The sequence below is a fragment of the Pseudorca crassidens genome, chromosome 10, assembly GCF_039906515.1.
Source record: "Pseudorca crassidens isolate mPseCra1 chromosome 10, mPseCra1.hap1, whole genome shotgun sequence".
Lineage (NCBI taxonomy): Eukaryota > Metazoa > Chordata > Mammalia > Artiodactyla > Delphinidae > Pseudorca > Pseudorca crassidens.
Window position 1 is genome coordinate 26,327,107 of NC_090305.1, and position 18,194 is coordinate 26,345,300.

At 41.7% G+C, this 18,194-nt stretch overlaps 1 protein-coding gene across 1 annotated transcript in view; it reads left to right on the forward strand.

Moving 5' to 3' along the window:
- Nucleotides 1–18,194, forward strand: part of PKHD1 (PKHD1 ciliary IPT domain containing fibrocystin/polyductin) — a 425,823-nt gene that overhangs the window by 140,421 nt on the left and 267,208 nt on the right. Inside the window, exon 36 of the mRNA XM_067755820.1 lies at nt 14,741–14,953. Coding sequence (XP_067611921.1) covers nt 14,741–14,953 — 213 coding nt within the window. The remainder of the gene's footprint in view (nt 1–14,740; nt 14,954–18,194) is intronic.

Below are 18,194 nucleotides of genomic sequence, written 5' to 3' on the forward strand. Positions count from 1 at the left end.
GCTGAATATTTTTTCATGTGCCTGTTGGCCATCTGTGTGTCTCCTACGGTTTCTTCATCTTAGTCAAGGGTTTGAGGATTTCGGAGTGAGGTATTAAGTGCTGTATCCAGCACAGCCTTTTTATCCCAGGGTTTGTACACTTGGTTCCTTCTAATTAGAACCAAACTGACCTCAGTTTCAGTAGGTGCATGCTTCAGATAATGCTTTACAATGCAGTGATCTGGGAATGCTGTGAAACAGGGCTTCCTGGGACATCCTGTGTGGTCTCTCTGTGCATCAGGACCCTGGGAGTTACGGGGCAGGTTACCCCGTGTCTGCAGTTTTAAGACTTCACTGAGAGCAGCTTGGATTTAAAGGAAATCCATCTGAAGGCATTGGATACAAATGCAATACTCTGTTAATATTTTTTTTTCTTCCTCTCCTAACTATAGAATGTCTTGGTCAACATGGGAGGGTTTTGTGAACTGACAAAACTTGTTTCAAATGGGTAAGTTTAAAACAACTTATGTGCAAGTTGGCTGCAAAAGGAGATTGAGTGAATTGACTCTTCTTCCAGCTAAAAGCTACCCTTCAAGGCAGGAAATGGGATGATTATGTACAGACAAGGTGACAAGGTTGTCTGATTGGGGCTGGGTCAGCAAACAGGGGGCCTGAGTTCAAATATGAGGCACCCATGGACTTTCCTGTGGCTTTGGGTAAGGATCTGGGCCTCAAATCAGTGCACAAAATGGAAATGGTGGTGACTTCCTCCCTTTACAGGAGGAGAGTGGCTTGTGTAAATGTCTACTGGCTGTTAATGTTGTTCATCTGTAGCCCTGAGAGGGAAGTGTGGTAAAGGAATTGGTAAACTTCCTTCCCATAGTTTCAAGCATGGTGCTGAGAAGGGCCTGGGCTGTGCAGTGATCTTAAGTGGAAGCCAGATGGAGAAGTCAGCACCAGAAAACATTTACCTGAGTTTTGTGAAATCTACCCTTAACTCCCTTAATTTTGTGCATCTCTAGGTGTCAGTCTTTTCTTGGTGACAAATTGGTGTTACTTATTTTATGAGTGGGGACCTTGCTTATATCCAAAGCTAAGTAGATCATTGATAGAATTTTTCATAGGCTAAGAACTTTAATATCATTCATATACAAATCATATAACTTTTATATGAATTGCTTTTATGTTAATTCTTTACAAATTTAATATTAGGGTGTGTTTTTTCTGCCCTTTACCTTTTAGCAATGTGCAATCTAGGCAAGTAAGCTGAAGAAAGCAGGAGCCAGGTCTGTTTTTGCTCACCTTTGTATTGCCAGGATCATTATATTTCCAGGCACATAGTAGGTACTCAAATAATTGTTGAATGACTGAATTTCTGACCGGAAGAGGCAGATTAATGTTGGTTGTGAATTTCTCTTTAATCAGAGTCCTTCCTGGTATCCTCAAATGTTAGTGGATTAGTCCAGACAGTGACCAATTTCATTTACTATTTGTGTATCAGGAGATCAGAGACAAAGGCTTTTTAATGTGGGGGACACTTGGCTCTGAAACCCCTTATTTTTCCCAGTCAGACAATGACTTACAATATTTACCTCCAGAGAACAGTCCCAGACATACTTGATTAGCCTTAAATGAAAGATAAGCCACTGCTATGAGAAAGGACTTGCTTTCAGTAGATGGGCAGACAGACAGATAGATAGATATTAAACAATTTACAGTTTATGTCTTGACAACTTGGATGTTGTAACATGAAAAATGCTATTGAAAGGGACCAGTCCTTCCCTACCACAGAAGCTACAATATTTTCAGTAACAAAAGATAAATATTTCAAACATCCTTCCTTAAAACCCTTCTGGGACTTTCTGTTAGCCTTTAACATCAAGTCTAAACACCATGATATGGCTTACAATGTCCTTCAGGACTTGGTCTCTCCTTACCTCTCTACCTCATTTGTTGATTAATGATTCTCACATCCTGTTTATCCAGACTGGGAGTGAAGTTAGAAATCTGGGATGCTTATGTATCTGGGCTTCTTGTGCAGACTGAAATATACTGAAGACAGCTTTTCATTATTATCATTTCCCATGTACTGTAATATTCCTGGGGGTCAAGTAAAGGTAGGATGTACGCTCATTTTTTAAATAAGTACTATGAACGACTATTATTGTTCATTTCTAAAATTATTATGTTGTAGCTGAATCATGGTTACAATACTCAGAGAATAATTATATTTGGAACCTTTTAAATAACAGATTGCTCAGAGAAACGTATCAGGTTGCAGGGCTGGTAAAAAAGTGTGATTGGATCAATGCTAACTGACCTTTGATACAGAGAAAGAAGGAGATTATTTGAATCAGTGGGTAACTTGGTAGTTACGGAGATTTTTACCTGCCTGCAGAAGACAGTTTCTTCCCCCCTGTTTTCTCCTTTCTTTCTGAGGCCTTAAGTGACTTTCTAAGAATCCATGGAACAGCTGAGGGGCTTCAGAACTTAAATATCACAAACTTTGTTGGTAAAAGGAAGTTTTGATTTTCTCGAGGTAGAAAGGAAATCAAGGTTTAATTAAGTAGTAACTGACAACAGTAGCTATAATAAAAGGCATTTATTTACATCTCAGTGTTTTGAATTCCTTTAAGTGTTTCTCTTCCACAAATATGTTTATACTTTGTAATTAGCATAGAGTTAATTCATTGATAAGGTTAACTTCATGAGTTTTATGTTTTATAGAAAAAGTAAAAGGCTGAGTCATCACCATTATCTTCTTTCTTGGTTATCTGTAAAGTTGGCCAGTTCACTAAAACCAGGGTATTTCTATTCACCTGGAGCAACTAAACTTCACTGTGACCTTCTGAAAGTGTATTTTTAACATTTTTATTATGGTACCTAGCAGAAGGGCTTGGAAATAACAGCAAATGTTAGTTGAATGACAAAGTGAATTAATCTGCAATTCCAGCTTTGTATTTTTCAACCTGTTTTAGACTATGGACTATGGACATCTAGAACAAGCTTCATTTACCTAGAGCAGTGGTTCTTAAAGTGTGCTCCCTGATCAGTAGCAAGAGCATCGTCTGGGAGCTTGCTAGAAATGCACATTTTTGGGCCCCATAGCAAATGTACTATGAGGGGGCAAGGTCCACCAATCTGTGTTTTAAGACCTCTGGGTGATTCTGATGGACTCAAGTTTGAGAACTACTGGCCTAAAACAATAGAGGGAACCATATAGGATTGTCAGGACTGGAAACCAATTAAGCTGGCCCAGCTACTCTCTTTTTTTTTTTTTTTAAACATCTTTATTGGAGTATAATGGCTTTACAATGGTGTGTTAGTTTCTGCCTTATAACAAAGTGAATCAGTTATACATATACATATGTTCCCATATCTCTTCCCTCTTGCGTCTCCCTCCCTCCCACTCTCCCTATCGCACCCCTCTAGGTGGTCACAAAGCACTGAGCTGATCTCCCTGTGCTATGCGGCTGCTTCCCACTAGCTATCTGTTTTACGTTTGGTAATGTATATATGTCCATGCCACTCTCTCACTTTGTCACAACTTACCCTTCCCCCTCCCCATATCCTCAAGTCCATTCTCTAGTAGGTCTGTGTCTTTGTTCCCAACTTACCCCTAGGTTCTTCATGACCCTTTTTTTTTTTTTCTTAAATTCCATATATTTGTGTTAGCATACAGTATTTGTTTTTCTCTTTCTGACTTACTTCACTGTGCATGACAGACTCTAGGTCCATCCACCTCACTACAAATAACTCAATTTCGTTTCTTTTTATGGCTGAGTAATATTCCATTGTATATATGTGCCACATCTTCTTTATCCATTCATCTGTTGATGGACACTTAGGTTGCTTCCATGTCCTGGCTATTGTAAATAGTGCTTCAATGAACATTGCGGTACATGACTCTTTTTGAATTATGTTTTTTTCAGTGTATATGCCCAGTAGTGGGATTGCTGGGTCATATGGTAGTTCTATTTGTAGTTTTTTAAGGAACCTCCATACTGTTCTCTGTAGTGGCTGTATCAATTTACATTCCCACCAACTGCTGCACCAACAGTGCAAGAGGGTTCCCTTTTCTGCACACCCTCTCCAGCATTTCTTGTTTGTAGATTTTTTGATGATGGCCATTCTGACTGGTGTGAGGTGATACCTCATTGTAGTTTTGATTTGCATTTCTCTAATGATTAGTGATGTTGAGCATCCTTTCATGTGTTCGTTGGCAATCTGTTTATCTTCTTTGGAGAAATGTCTATTTAGGTCTTCTGCCCATTTTTGGATTGGGTTGTTTGTTTTTTTGGTATTGAGCTGCATGAGCTGCTTGTATATTTTGGAGATTAATCCTTTGTCAGTTGCTTCGTTTGCAAATATTTTCTCCCATTCTGAGGGTTGTCTTTTCGTCTTGTTTATGGTTTCCTTTGCTGTGCAAAAACTTTGAAGTTTCATTAGGTCCCATTTGTTTATTTTTGTTTTTATTTCCATTTCTCTAGGAGGTGGGTGAAAAAGGATCTTGCTGTGATTTATGTCGTAGAGTGTTTTGCCTATGTTTTCCTCTAAGAGTTTGATACTGTCTGGCCTTACATTTAGGTGTTTAATCCATTTTGAGTTTATTTTTGTGTATGGTGTTAGGGAGTGTTTTAATTTCTTTCTTTTACATGTTGCTGTCCAGTTTTCCCAGCACCATTTATTGAAGAGGCTGTCTTTTCTCCCTTGTATATTCTTGCCTCCTTTATCAAAGATAAGGTGACCATATATGTGTGGGTTTATCTCTGGGCTTTCTATCCTGTTCCATTGATCTATATTTCTGTTTTTCTGCCAGTACCATACTATCTTGATTACTGTAGCTTTGTAGTATGGTCTGAAGTCAGGGAGCCTGATTCCTCCAGCTCCATTTTTCATTCTCAAGATTGCTTTGGCTATTTGGGGTTTTTTGTGTTTCCATACAAATTGTGAAATTTTTTGTTCTAGTTCTGTGAAAAATGCCATTGGTAGTTTGATAGGGATTGCATTGAATCTGTAGATTGCTTTGGGTAGTAGAGTCATTTTCACAGTGTTGATTCTTCCAATTCAAGAACATGGTATATCTCTCCATCTATTTGTGTCATCTTTAATTTCTTTCAACAGTGTCTTATAATTTTCTGCATACAGGTCTTTTGTCTCCTTAGGTAGGTTTATTCCTAGATATTTTATTCTTTTTGTTGCAGTGGTAAATGGGAGTGTTTTCTTAATTTCACTTTCAGATTTTTCATCATTAGTGTATAAGAATGCCAGAGATTTCTGTGCATTAATTTTGTATCCGGCTACTTTACCAAATTCTTTGATTAGCTCTAGTAGTTTTCTGGTAGCATCTTTAGGATTCTCTATGTATAGTATCATGTCATCTGCAAACAGTGACAGCTTTACTTCCTCTTTTCCAATTTGGATTCCTTTTATTTCTATTTCTTCTCTGATTGCTGTGGTTAAAACTTCCAAAACTATGTTGAATAAGAGTGGTGAGAGTGGGCAACCTTGTCTTGTTCCTGATCTTAGTGGAAATGGTTTCAGTTTTTCACCATTGAGGACAATGTTGGCTGTGGGTTTGTCATATATGGCCTTTATTATGTTGAGGAAAGTTCCCTCTATGTCTAATTTCTGCAGGGTTTTTATCATAAATGGGTGTTGAATTTTGTCGCAAGCTTTCTCTGCATCTATTGAGATGATCATATGGTTTTTCTCCTTCATTTTCATAATATGGCGTATCACATTGATTGATTTGCGTATATTGAAGAATCCTTGCATTCCTGGAATAAGCCCCACTTGATCATGGTGTATGATCCGTTTAATGTGCTGTTGGATTCTGTTTGCTAGTATTTTGTTGAGGGTTTTTGCATCTAGGTTCATCAGTGATATTGGCCTATAGTTTTCTTTCTTTGTGACATCTTTGTCTGATTTTGGTATCAGGGTGATGGTGGCCTTGTAGAATGAATTTGGGAGTGTTCCTCCCTCTGCTATATTTTGGAAGAGTTTGAGAAGGATAGGTGTTAGCTCTTCTCTAAATGTTTGTTAGAATTCGCCTGTGAAGCCATCTGCTCCTGGGATTTTGTTTGTTGGAAGATTTTTAATCACAGTTTCAATTTCAGTGCTTGTGACTGGTCTGTTCATATTTTCTATTTCTTCCTGGTTCAGTCTCGGCAGGTTGTGCATTTCTAAGAATTTGTCCATTTCTTCCAGGTCGTCCATTTTATTGGCATAGAGTTGCTTGTAGTAATCTCTCATGATCCTTTGTATTTTTGCAGTGTCAGTTGTTACTTCTCCTTTTTCATTTCTGATTCTGCTGATTTGAGTCTTCTCCCTTTTTTTCTTGATGAGTCTGGCTAATGGTTTATCAATTTTGTTTATCTTCTCAAAGAACCAGCTTTTAGTTTTATTGATCTTTGCTATCGTTTCCTTCATTTCTTTTTCATTTATTTCTGATCTGATCTTTATGATTTCTTTCCTTCTACTAACTTTGGGGTTTTTTTGTTCTGCTTTCTCTAATTGCTTTAGGTGCAAGGTGAGGTTGTTTATTTGAGATGTTTCCTGTTTGTTAAGGTAGGATTGTATTGCTATAAACTTCCCTCTTAGAACTGCTTTTGCTGCATGCTATAGATTTTGGGTCATCGTGTCTCCATTGTCATTTGTTTCTAGGTATTTTTTGATTTCCTCTTTGATTTCTTCAGTGATCACTTCATTATTAAGTAGTGTAGTGTTTAACTTCCATGTGTTTGTGTTTTTTACAGATGTTTTCCTGTAATTGGTAGCTAGTTTCATAGCGTTGTGGTCGGAAAAGATACTTGATACGATTTCAATTTTCTTAAATTTACCAAGGCTAGATTTATGACCCAAGATATGATCTATCCTGGAGAATGTTCCATGAGCACTTGAGAAAGATGTGTATTCTGTTGTTTTTGGATGGAATGTCCTATAAATATCAATTAAGTCCATCTTGTTTAATGTATCATTTAAAGCTTGTGTTTCCTTATTTATTTTCATTTTGGATGATCTGTCCATTGGTGAAAGTGGGGTGTTAAAGTCCCCTATTGTGATTTTGTTACCGTTGATTTCCTCTTTTATGGCTGTTAGTATTTGCCTTAATGTAGTGAGGTGCTCCTATGTTGGGTGCATAAATATTTACAATTGTTATATCTTCTTCTTCGATTGATCCCTTGATCATTATGTAGTGTCCTTCTTTGTCTCTTGTAGTAGTCTTTATTTTAAAGTCTATTTTGTCTGATATGAGAATTGCTACTCCAGCTTTCTTCTGATTTACATTTGCATGGAATCTCTTTTTCCTTCCTCTCACTTTCAGTCTGTATGTGTCCCTAGGTCTGAAGTGGGTCTCTTGTAGACAGCATATATGTGCGTCTTGTTTTTGTATACATTCAGCCAGTCTGTGTCTTTTGCTGGGAGCATTTAATCCATTTACATTTAAGGTAATTATCGATATATATGTTCCTATTCCCATTTTCTTAATTGTTTTGGGTTCGTTATTGTAGGTCTTTTCCTTCTCTTGTGTTTCTTGCCTAGAGAAGTTCCTTTAGTATTTGTTGTAAAGCTGGTTTGGTGGTGCTGAACTCTCTCAGCTTTTGCTTGTCTGTAAAGGTTTTAATTTCTCCATCAAATCTGAATGAGATCCTTGCTGGGTAGAGTAATCTTGGTTGTGGGTTTTTCTCCTTCATCACTTTAAATATGTCCTGCCACTCTGTTCTGGCTTGTAGAGTTTCTGCTGAAAGATCAGCTGTTAACTTTATGGGGATTCCCTTGTGTGTTATTTTTCCCTTGCTGCTTTTAATATGTTTTCTTTGTATTTAATTTTTGATAGTTTGATTAGTATGTGTCTTTGGCCCAGCTACTCTTTTCCCAAAGAACAGTGGAAAAAAATCTGTCTGGCCACATTGACTGGGCCTGTCCTGAGTATGGTATTTTTAGTTAGATGCAGTTGTCTCTCCTACAAGGGAAATACGAGCTGATGAAAACGATTCCTCCCTATTGTTCATGGCTCTGAGTCAATGATTTTATTTCCGATATGTTTTCTCCTCCACGTTGCCCACTTGACTAGCAGTGCCAGGCTAATTAAGGAATTAGTATGTGGCATCCATTCGGGGCGGTGTGTGATTCTTTTCTTGCATCCTGAGAACAGTTTTGCAAACACTTTGTGCTTCATATTTTCTTTTTTTAATCAGGCAGAGACCTTACAATTAAAATACCATTAAAGTGATTCTGGCAAGTATTGCAATAAGCATGTTTTTTAATTAAAGGAAGAACAGGGGGATGCATAAGCAGCATCGGCTAAAGGGGAGAATTGCATTTGGTATCTGTTTTAATTGCAATGAAAATAGAGTTGAGTAAAGCGGCAGTAGCCTGTGCGTGTGCGGCTCACTCCTAGGTTGCTAGGCTGAGGTGTTCTGTGCTGGATTAATTAGTAGCCAGCCAGAAAGTCCATTGCCTCTGCCCCAATCCTTAAAGCCTGATTTATGCCTCACCTCCCCCATGAATATGTGAGGGCCCAGGCATTTATTTCCGGAGCTGCTAGTGGATAAGATTATGGAGTGTGCACTGAGCTCTTGGGGGATCTCATTTGCCAGCCAAATTGATTTTCCGCCTCTCTGGCCGGGGACAAGCCCACCTCAAAGCTTCCAGGCTCTGCTCCAGTGGATCAGGCAAAAGCCTAATCCGGATCTGACCAACAAAGGAAGCTCTGTGCATCGCCATCAGAACGCAGGCTCCGGGCTGTGGCTGCCTTCCCTGAATGCTAGCCTTCTCTTCCTCACCTTCTCCTGACACCCACCTCCACAGCAACATGGTGCTGTAGGTACAGTAGGGTGTAGCACAGCGCCCCAACTCCGTGTAGTCACTGAGTCTGCCCTTCTCAATCCAGGCAGAGCAGGACCCGTGCGTCCTGAATGGACGATCATCTCTAATTCTCCAGGGAAAGGGAATTCCACAGGCTCCCCCTGGGGAATTGCTGGAAAGGTAACAAAATACAGGATGCTAAACTTTTTAAGGAATTATTCAGAGTTGACACAAAAAGCTGAATGGAGGCTCAGCCGCATAGATAAGTAAATTGGATAACTTACATCTGAGAATTTAGGTTCAAGCTTTGAATAAAGGAAGGATGTAGTTTGGTGATGCAGATTGATCTAATGAATTGGGGGTCATCAGATCTCTCCCTGCATCTTGCCTTCGTTCATCTCTGGCTTTCCGTCTGCTTAAAATGGAAGTCACTACCCCCGAGTTCATTTCATCACCTGGCATGTACGTCCTAACCAAGTACACTCTTGCTCTGCACCCTTTTCCCCCAGATCCTCCTCAAAATGACACTAAGTATTTGCCATCATCATCTACCAGTTTCCCCAGTTCTTAAAGCTCTTCCAGGAACCCACCCCAACCTTCTGATTCTTCTCCTAATTCACCTGTTTCTTTGACTCACATGCAAAAATCTTTCTACTTCCTCTCCTGAGTCTAGTCTTTAAATACTATTTGACAGTCTTGTCTCTCTTGTGTTCTCACTCTACGTGTCCGTCTAGGGAGACCTCATTCACTTCTGTAACTTCAACTTCTATTTATTCCACACGTATTTAATGACCACTTTCCCAGCTCCCTGTATGCCTGGCACTGTTCTAAGCACAGGGGCTGCAGCTGTGAATGAAATAGACCACAGTTCTTGCTCTTATGGAGTTTATTTCCATAAGGAAAACAATCAAGTCAGCAAGTTGTATTTTTTGTTAGATTTTCTGAGCAGCATGGAGAAAAATGCAGCAGGGAAGGTGGACAGGGAGCTGGGTTGTGGTTTGGTGGTGGTTGGGGGGACTTGCACACAGTGAGGGCAAAGACTGTGAGTCAGGGGACTAAGAGGGTCACGGAGGCAGAGGATTGTGAGCCGGGGAGAGCAGAGGGAGAGGGGGCCATGAAGGGCCAGCGCTGCAGGGTTTGGTGGGCTTTGACTCTGTGTGTGTTGGGAACCGGTGGAGAATTTCCGGCAGAGAGGTGATGTGATAAAGTTTACATTAAACAAATCACAGTGACTGTTGTTTTAAGAGTAGACCCTGGGGTGGGGACAGGGGCAGAAGAAAAGAGCTGAGTTAAGAGGCTTTTAGAGTTACCTGGGGATGAGATGAGGGTGACTTAGACCCCAGTGATAGGAGTGGAGGTGGTGAGAAGGGGTTGGATCACAGGGATATTTTGAAGGAAGAATGCACAAAATTCCCTGGAGCTTTGGTTGTGGTGTGAGAGAGAGTGAACGCTGACTCTTTCAAACAAAGCAAAGGACTTTCAAACTTTCAAACTGAGCAAAGAGGGGATGGAGTCGCCATTTATGGAAAAGGGAAGGACTGTGGGGCAAGACGAGGAGCTCACTTTTTGGACGTGCTAAGCTGGGAAACCTTTGAGACGTCCAGGTGGAGATGTCAAGTAGCAGTTGGGGCGATGAGCCTTGAGCTGAGGGCGGAGGTGGGCCTTAGGGATTTAAATCTGGGAGTTATCAGCGATGAGCATATGATGGGGTTTAAAACTTTAAGACAAGGTGAGAAAAAAAGTGATCAAGGGACTGAGTCTTGTGACATTCCAAGTGTCAGTGGTTGGGACAAGCAGGAGGAATCAGGCAGAGGAGGTCAGGAGGGAAGGCTCAGGAGGTGGGAGGCCATCCAGGAGGGCACAGTGCTCGGTGGGCGAGGGGAAGGAGTATCAAGAAAGGAGTGAACAAGTATGTTAGATGCTGCTGGCTGCTCCGGAAAGGTGAGCACTGAGCATCCCGCCTTGGATTCAGCAATGTGGTTGTCATTTGTGACCTCAACAGGACCAGTTTTGGTGGAGTGGCCAGGAAAAGGCACAGCTGGGGAGGGTTCCAAAGAGACTAGAGGGAAAAAACTGGGATAGAAGGTATACCCAGTTCTTTTGAGGAGTATTCTTGTAAGGTAAAATACTTATACTCTAAATGTTTTCTGTAAGGGGGAAAATAGCTAGAACCGTGTATTTGTTTTTCTTTAAAACACACACACACATACAACAGAATCATTTTGCGGTTATTACAGAGGATGGCTGATTGTACGGTTGGCCCAAAGCAGGTTTTGATGTACTTTGCAAACATTAGCTAGCTGCTAAAAGTCTCTTTTACTTCCCTTTAAAAGAAATAAAAGAGATGTTTAATGGGAAGAAGTGATTACATGTAAAAAGTTGTGTTCATTTATTTATTTTGAAGGGGAAGTAACAATAATGATGGTTGATTGATTTTTATAAAATTACCCAAGGTCACTCGTGGGACATACTCAGCTTTCATGAACAATCATAACAAGCAATGTAAGGGTCACAGCCAAAGGCTGATTTCAGCCCTGCTCTTTATTTCAGCTTTCAGAAATGGGGTTGAGCTCTATAAAGTGCAGAAATAAAGTCCTCCCACTGCCCTCCCATACTCAAATAACTATCCTTTAAAGCAGCCTGCTGTATATAAACTTTCTGTTCTTCCACACCAAGGAACTTTCGCCTTGGTTATCACGTATCAACCAAAATTAGCTGAATTCCGCATCAAACTCTCTTCCTTTCCCTAGATTTCTTACACGTACCTGCCACTGATAAAGTAAGGAGGAAAGGCTTTTTAGCAGGGAAGAGCGATTACTGCATTAACTAATTAGTCCTATTTATAGTACTCTTGACAACACAGGTCATTCATGTTTTGGGGCTGAGCTTTTCTCCCTTCATTAGCGTCATAATTAGTTCCTGTCAGTAAATGACATTTTCAGATTTCTACCAGTTTGCTTCAGTGTATTTAATATTTTGCTTGATGGTATAAGGGACAAAACCCAGGTTATAAATGTACCCACTAATCCTTGTAGTCTGCCTCAAATCCTTTTCGGAATGAGGCGAGGTATATCTACATTAACAAAATTAAAATAAACCACATATAAACAAGCCATAGGCAAAGCTACTTAAGTTAACACGTGTTTTTCCTTAAAAGTAACTATGATAAATAATGAAATTAATGAAATACTTAATGGAAATTAATTTCCTAATTAATGAAAAAGCTACTTGGGAGGGTTTGCAAAGTGGAGAGAGCGTGAGTGCCTCTGTCAGGTGGTCTGGTTCTAATGCTCGCTCTGCCTCCCCCAGCTCACTGTCTGCTCTGAAATATGGAGCGTGACATCGACCTCCTGGGCTTGTTTGGAAGGTCATTTCAAACAACATAGCTAAAGGTACTGGCATATGGTAGGTGCTTAATACATGTCAGCTCCCTTGCTTTCCCATAATCTCGTTTGAATTCCTGACTGTGCAGGTAATCCCTTCCTCAAGTGGTATTCAAAGTTCCCTGCAGGGTAGGTGGTGATATTCAAAGTTCTCTGCAGGGTAGGTGGTGGCGAGAGAACGTGAGGTCCCTGTCTCCATCAGTGTCAAATGCACACTTGACTGCATCTTTGCAGATGCAGATGCCAAATGTTCTAGAGCTGGAAGGAGCCTCAGCGAACGAACGAACAATTCTGTTCTGCACATCGCCAAGGGGCAAACAGACCATCCCTCAGCAGTGAGTGGGACAGATTTGGAAACTGAGTAGTCCGAGGCCCAGCAATTTTGTGAGACTTACTGAGGGTCATTCAGAGGTCAGTAGCAGAGGGGATAGGAACCTGATCCAATATCCTGTCTCCATCACTGGTTCATCTCGGTTCAGATTCAGATTTCCTGACTGTTCATAATGGTGGGATCCATTGCCCAGCCCATGGTCCACCAGTTGAAGATAATTAGTTGAGACATTAATGACACATGGCTGTGAGTGAAAAAGTTCTAGTGAACTCAAGAAGGTGGCCTGTACCACAGGTCACATTTCTTCCCTCTTGTTCACAGCAGGATGCGTGATATGATTGCATTTCTAATGATTATTCTTGTCATCGTGATGACAATGGAAGGGAAAATTAAGGTCAGAATTGCCAGCAGGCCCTTTGGAAGTCTGGTGAGCAGACAGGTGCCACTCAAGCATCAAGCCTCTAGGTCACTAAAGGAGAGTTGCTTCTTGGGTTGATTACCTTAGACGGTGATCTCTACGCCATATTTGAAAAGGGACGTCAGGACAATGGAGAGTGAGGTGTTGGAAGGAGGTGGTCTAGTAGGGCTCTTACACCACTGCATTCAGTGTCTACTAGGTCAGACCCAGGACCAGGGATCTATAAGCATCATTTCAAGAAATCTCACCACAAATCTCTGAGGGAAGAGTTCTAGCCATGGACAATTTGTAGATGGTGAAACTGGATACCCACGGGGACGTGTTATTCTAAAATGTGGCTGAAAGGAAAGAGCACTTCAAGAGGTTGAATCTAAGTAAACACTCTGTGACTATTATTGATGGTGTGTGGCTCGGGCTTTAGGATCAAAGATAAAGGAGCCAAGGAAAGCTGAAGAGAATGTTAGAACAGAAGGTCAGGGGAGGAGTGGCCTCCATCTGTATTGGTCACTATCTCTGTACTAAGATGGAGATAACAGAAACGACTCGTCTTGGCCTTTTTCTTCGCTCCCTCTCATTCCTCCAGCACGTGTTTAAGTACAAAACAACAATCCAACTCAAGGATTTGGTACCTTGGATTCAGGACTCCATTTAGCAGATGGAGTCTCTGCTCTTCACTGGCCCTCACCATGACCCTCCTTTTTCCTGTGGAATCTACCTTTTGAGCCACTTCTGCCACTTGCCTCCCCCGCATTCCGGGCTTACCTTTAGCTCATTGAGACAATGTGTGGACTTACTGATTCAATGTCATAACAGTATCCTTTCTGAGAAAATGGGAGTGAGTATGTGTGTGTTTGTGTGTGTGTGTGTGTGTGTGTGTGTGTGTGTGTGTGTGTGTGTCTATAAGGAAATTCAGGTACTTAAAACAGATACTCTAAAAGGATATAACCATTTATTCATTTACTCAGCAATTATATATTGAGTGCCAACCTTCTGCCAGTCACTGTTCTAGACACTGGGAATGTAGAAGTGGACAAGGCAGATAAGTGCCCTCATGAAGCATGCATTCCTGGGGGGCGGACAGTAAACATGTAAATATATGGTATGTCTGATGCTAAGCGTTATGAAGGAAAATATACGTGGGTAAGGGGCCAAGGCATGCTATTTTCTCCAGCCTGGGGAGGGAGATTTGCTTGCTCCAGGTTTCCTTTTGAAGCCTGGGTACATGACTCAGTTGATGGTAGGATAAGACACCATGTTTGACAGTCCCACTCAACTCTATTCAATGGAGCAGAACAGTTCCTTGTGGAAATCAGTGTCTGTTGTCCAAAGAAAAGGATAATAGATGTTGGTCAGCTAAAGTGCTAAAAATTTCATAGTGCCTCCTAATTACACTTCCTTTTACTGTAATTCTTATAATTTTGGCATATTTTCTTCTATTCCTATTTCCTATTTACTGTTTCCCAGTTTTTTTAACCTTAATTTTCTAAGCTGCTGTTACATGGTAAAAACGGTGACCTTCTCGTTTCTTATTTAACCAGTCCTAAATTTCTAGGCATTTAGGTTATTGTCTTTAAAAATATTACAAATAAATCTGCTGTGAATTGTGATAGCTATCCTAAGCTAGATTAGTAATATAGTGCTTCTGCTTCTGGGTGTCTGATCCACTCAACTGTGCTTCTAGAAGAGAAGGCAAGATAAAATGAGTCTAAATTTCAGCAGAAGCACATAAACGAAGGGGATTTCATCAGACATTGGAACTGTCAAAAGGAAGTGAGCCTCATTCTCCCAGAGACTGACTGTCTTCTCTTTGGCTATTAGGAGGAAAGCTGATTTTCCTGGACCCAGGACCCATCGAGCTCAGAGCACACTCCATCCTTGTTTCTGATGGTGGAGAGCTCAGGATTGGATCCGAGGACAAGCCCTTCCAAGGCAAAGCTCAGATCAAACTCTACGGGAGTTCCCACTCTACCCCCTTCTTTCCGTATGGAGTCAAGTTCCTGGCTGTGAGGAATGGAACTCTTTCCCTGCATGGTGAGTGAGGCAGTTGACCAGAGGAACTGAGGTAGAGCTGTGTGTGTCTAGCCAAGGTGCAGACAATGGGGAAAATGATAAAACTACTTCTGTCTCTTTGGCTGTTAGTCGCAGAGGCAACAAAGTCAATTACGGCATGAGCACTGTTTCCTTAAATAAGGCATATTGACTGTGATGATGCTCACGGCAGAGTGTACTGTGGTTCTCAGTTATTTGCCCCCCTTTCTGTCACCTCTGCCCACTGTCAGGTGACTTTCAGTGCCTCCCCGTGGGTGGACCATACTTCCCTGTCCCGCTGAGAGTGGGCTTAGCCTTGGACTTGCTTTGGTCAATGGAATGTGAGCAGAAATTGATGTACTGCATGGCCAAGCAGAAGTTTTGAGAGCCATTGTGATACTTTGGTCATTTTTCTCTTTTCCTTCTGCTTGAGAATAGCCCATCCCCCATAGGGATAGGGGCAGCTCCTTAAGCTTGGGCAGAGCTGCATACTGCTCCTATGTATGTGTGTGAGGAATAAACCTTTGTTGTCATGAACCACTGAGACTTGTGTTTGCAGCTGCAGTTTAACCTAGTGAAAACCAACCAATATGGTTACTTACTGTTACTTAGCCTACACCCATGGCTGTGTACACTGGTGGCAGCCCAAAGCAGAGACAACTTCACTTTGTTGTTGTTGCTGTTTTCACCCCCCTGGGAACAGGGTTCAGTTAGAGTTCTACCTAGAATTTTGTTACAGGTGGGTTGGTGTTTATGGATTCCTGGGAAAAAATAGGAATTAGACTATAATGTGTTTCTGCTACAATTTCGTTTGCCTTTTTATAACTTCATCCCACTTTGCAAAATGGACATTTTTATTTTCCTTGAGATTCAGGAAATTACTAAACGTGCGAGAATAATCCTTAGTATCAACTAGAAAATGTAAGTATAACATGATGAGCTTGGAGTGTCTCTCAGTGGATGCTTATATACATTTGATTACATAGCACGAGCCAAAGTCAGATCAAAAATGTGGGCACCAGATAGTAGCCCGATCTCCAGAAAATGTGACATTCTCTACATTGGAATTTCTGTGCTGACGTAGCAAAATAAGACCCTGCCGCCTATCACAGAGTAGTTATTCTAGGCATGGCATGTGGCTATGCTGAGGAATCACCCTTCTTGCTCCATTAAGGCTCTGTCCATCACAAATTGTGGCCCTCAATCATTGTCTACTAAAAGCCCTCTTTTGCCTTTTTTGGCTTACTATGAGAGGAAGTGAGATCTTATCATCAAGCATTTATTTATTTTTTTTATTTTTGCGGTACGCGGGCCTCTCACTGTCGCGGCCTCTCCCGTTGCGGAGCACAGGCTCCGGACACGCAGGCTCAGCGGCCATGGCTCACGGGCCCAGCCGCTCCGCGGCATGTGGGATCTTCCCGGACCGGGTCATGAACCCATGTCCCCTGCCTCAGCAGGCGGACTCTCAACCACTGCGCCACCAGGGAAGCCCCATCAAGCATTTATTAAGTGTTGACCATGGACCAGCCAGAGTGATACACACTGGGGATAAATTTTGTAAGGATTAAAAAACCCACAATTATCTAGACTGAAATTCAAAATACCTAAAATATTGATTCTTGTATTCTACTTCTAAGGAGGACCTTTTTCTTCCTGTATCCCTCATCAAGCACTTACATCGATCTTGTAACCCAGGATCCATGAGGGGCTTCTGTCTATTCACAGGTCAGCGATGGTCTTCAAGTGTTTGCTATAGTCTAACAGCCAGTTAGGTCACCAACCCAATGTGCTGCTGTTTACCATTGAGAAAACACAGCTGGAGAACAAGAGGGCACAGATCAGTGTTTCAACCAGCCCATAGGCCGTCTGAAGAATCCTGCAGCTCAACAGGGATCCTCTGGTTTGAGAGCCACTGTCCTCTAAGATGCAGATGGCACAGCTCTTGCTCGAAATGGAAATTCACCTGAAGAAGAATGAAACTCTCCTCATTCTTTTACTCGGCTTCTTTCATTCCAGCCCCTTTTTCTCCTCACATTCTATTATGAAGGATTAGCAAAAGAGTTTACAAATATACCTTTATGTGCTTGTATTGTAAATGTACCCTGTGCTCCTAACCTTTGTGTTTTAACAGATGTCACGTTAAGAAAATCCCTGGGACCACTGCTTATAATTAAGATGGGGCAATTAAAGCAAAGTAGATAACTTCTAATGTGTTCTGAGAATTCTGGAAGTTACAAGTGTTGCTACTTTATCCTGGTGATGTTACTGGATACTGAGAGCGCAGATACCTCCTCTCCCCTGCTTCCCTCGTTTCTGTCTTCTCCCCTCCACCTCCTCTCCCAACACTCTTCCTCTCCCTCCACCTCTCCTTTCCTGTATTCCCAGGACTAGGGTGTCATCAATGGCTGTTTTACCCATTTCCCCACAGCCCTGTCAATATAGGCCTGAGTAGAATCTCTCATGAACCACAGAGCTTGCACATTGAACACAGGCGAAATCAAGCTGTTTTCCTCATTGAGGTGATGCTGCCGCATCTCATCCATTTGAAAGCAATAGTATGTAGGAAAGAGCTTAGCCATTGGGTGAGAGGGATTCTCTTCTGCCTTCTCTAGCAGGGAACCCCAGTCACAGCCTGAGGTCCATCAATCCTCTCCCTTCTCTCTCCCTCACCACCTGAGGTCTCAAACAGTCTTCCCCTCTGGCGGCGTGGTGGTATATCACGGTTGAAATTGTTACATAATTTCACTGGCCTTTTCCCAGGGCCAGAGGTGGGTCTAGTGACACTGGGGCTTTAGGGAAAAACTAATTTTCTCTTGCTGTCAAGTATGCAAAACAGTGAGCAACTTGATTCACTGCTTTGCCCCCAGAAGGTCCCTAAAGACCCAACATTCACTCAGCTTCCCAGGATGCTGTAGGGAGGAGATTCACCGACTTTAGTGCATGGAAGCCTCTTCTCAGGAAGATTTTAAAAATAGAGTTTTCTGGACCTCACTTCCAGAGTCTGACTCGGTGGGTTTGGCGTGGGCCCAGGAATGTGCATTTCAGTGGAACCCTCAGGTGATTTGATTCAGGGGGCCCACTGACTACACGTGGAGAAACGCTATTTTTAGTGGTTTATATAAGTTTTGGAGTCAGAAATCAGTCTAGTTCTGCTATTCATCAACTAAGACCTTGGGCAAATCAATCTCTATAAAACCAGGAAAACATAGTTCCTACCTCATAGATTTACCGCTTGTGAACTGCT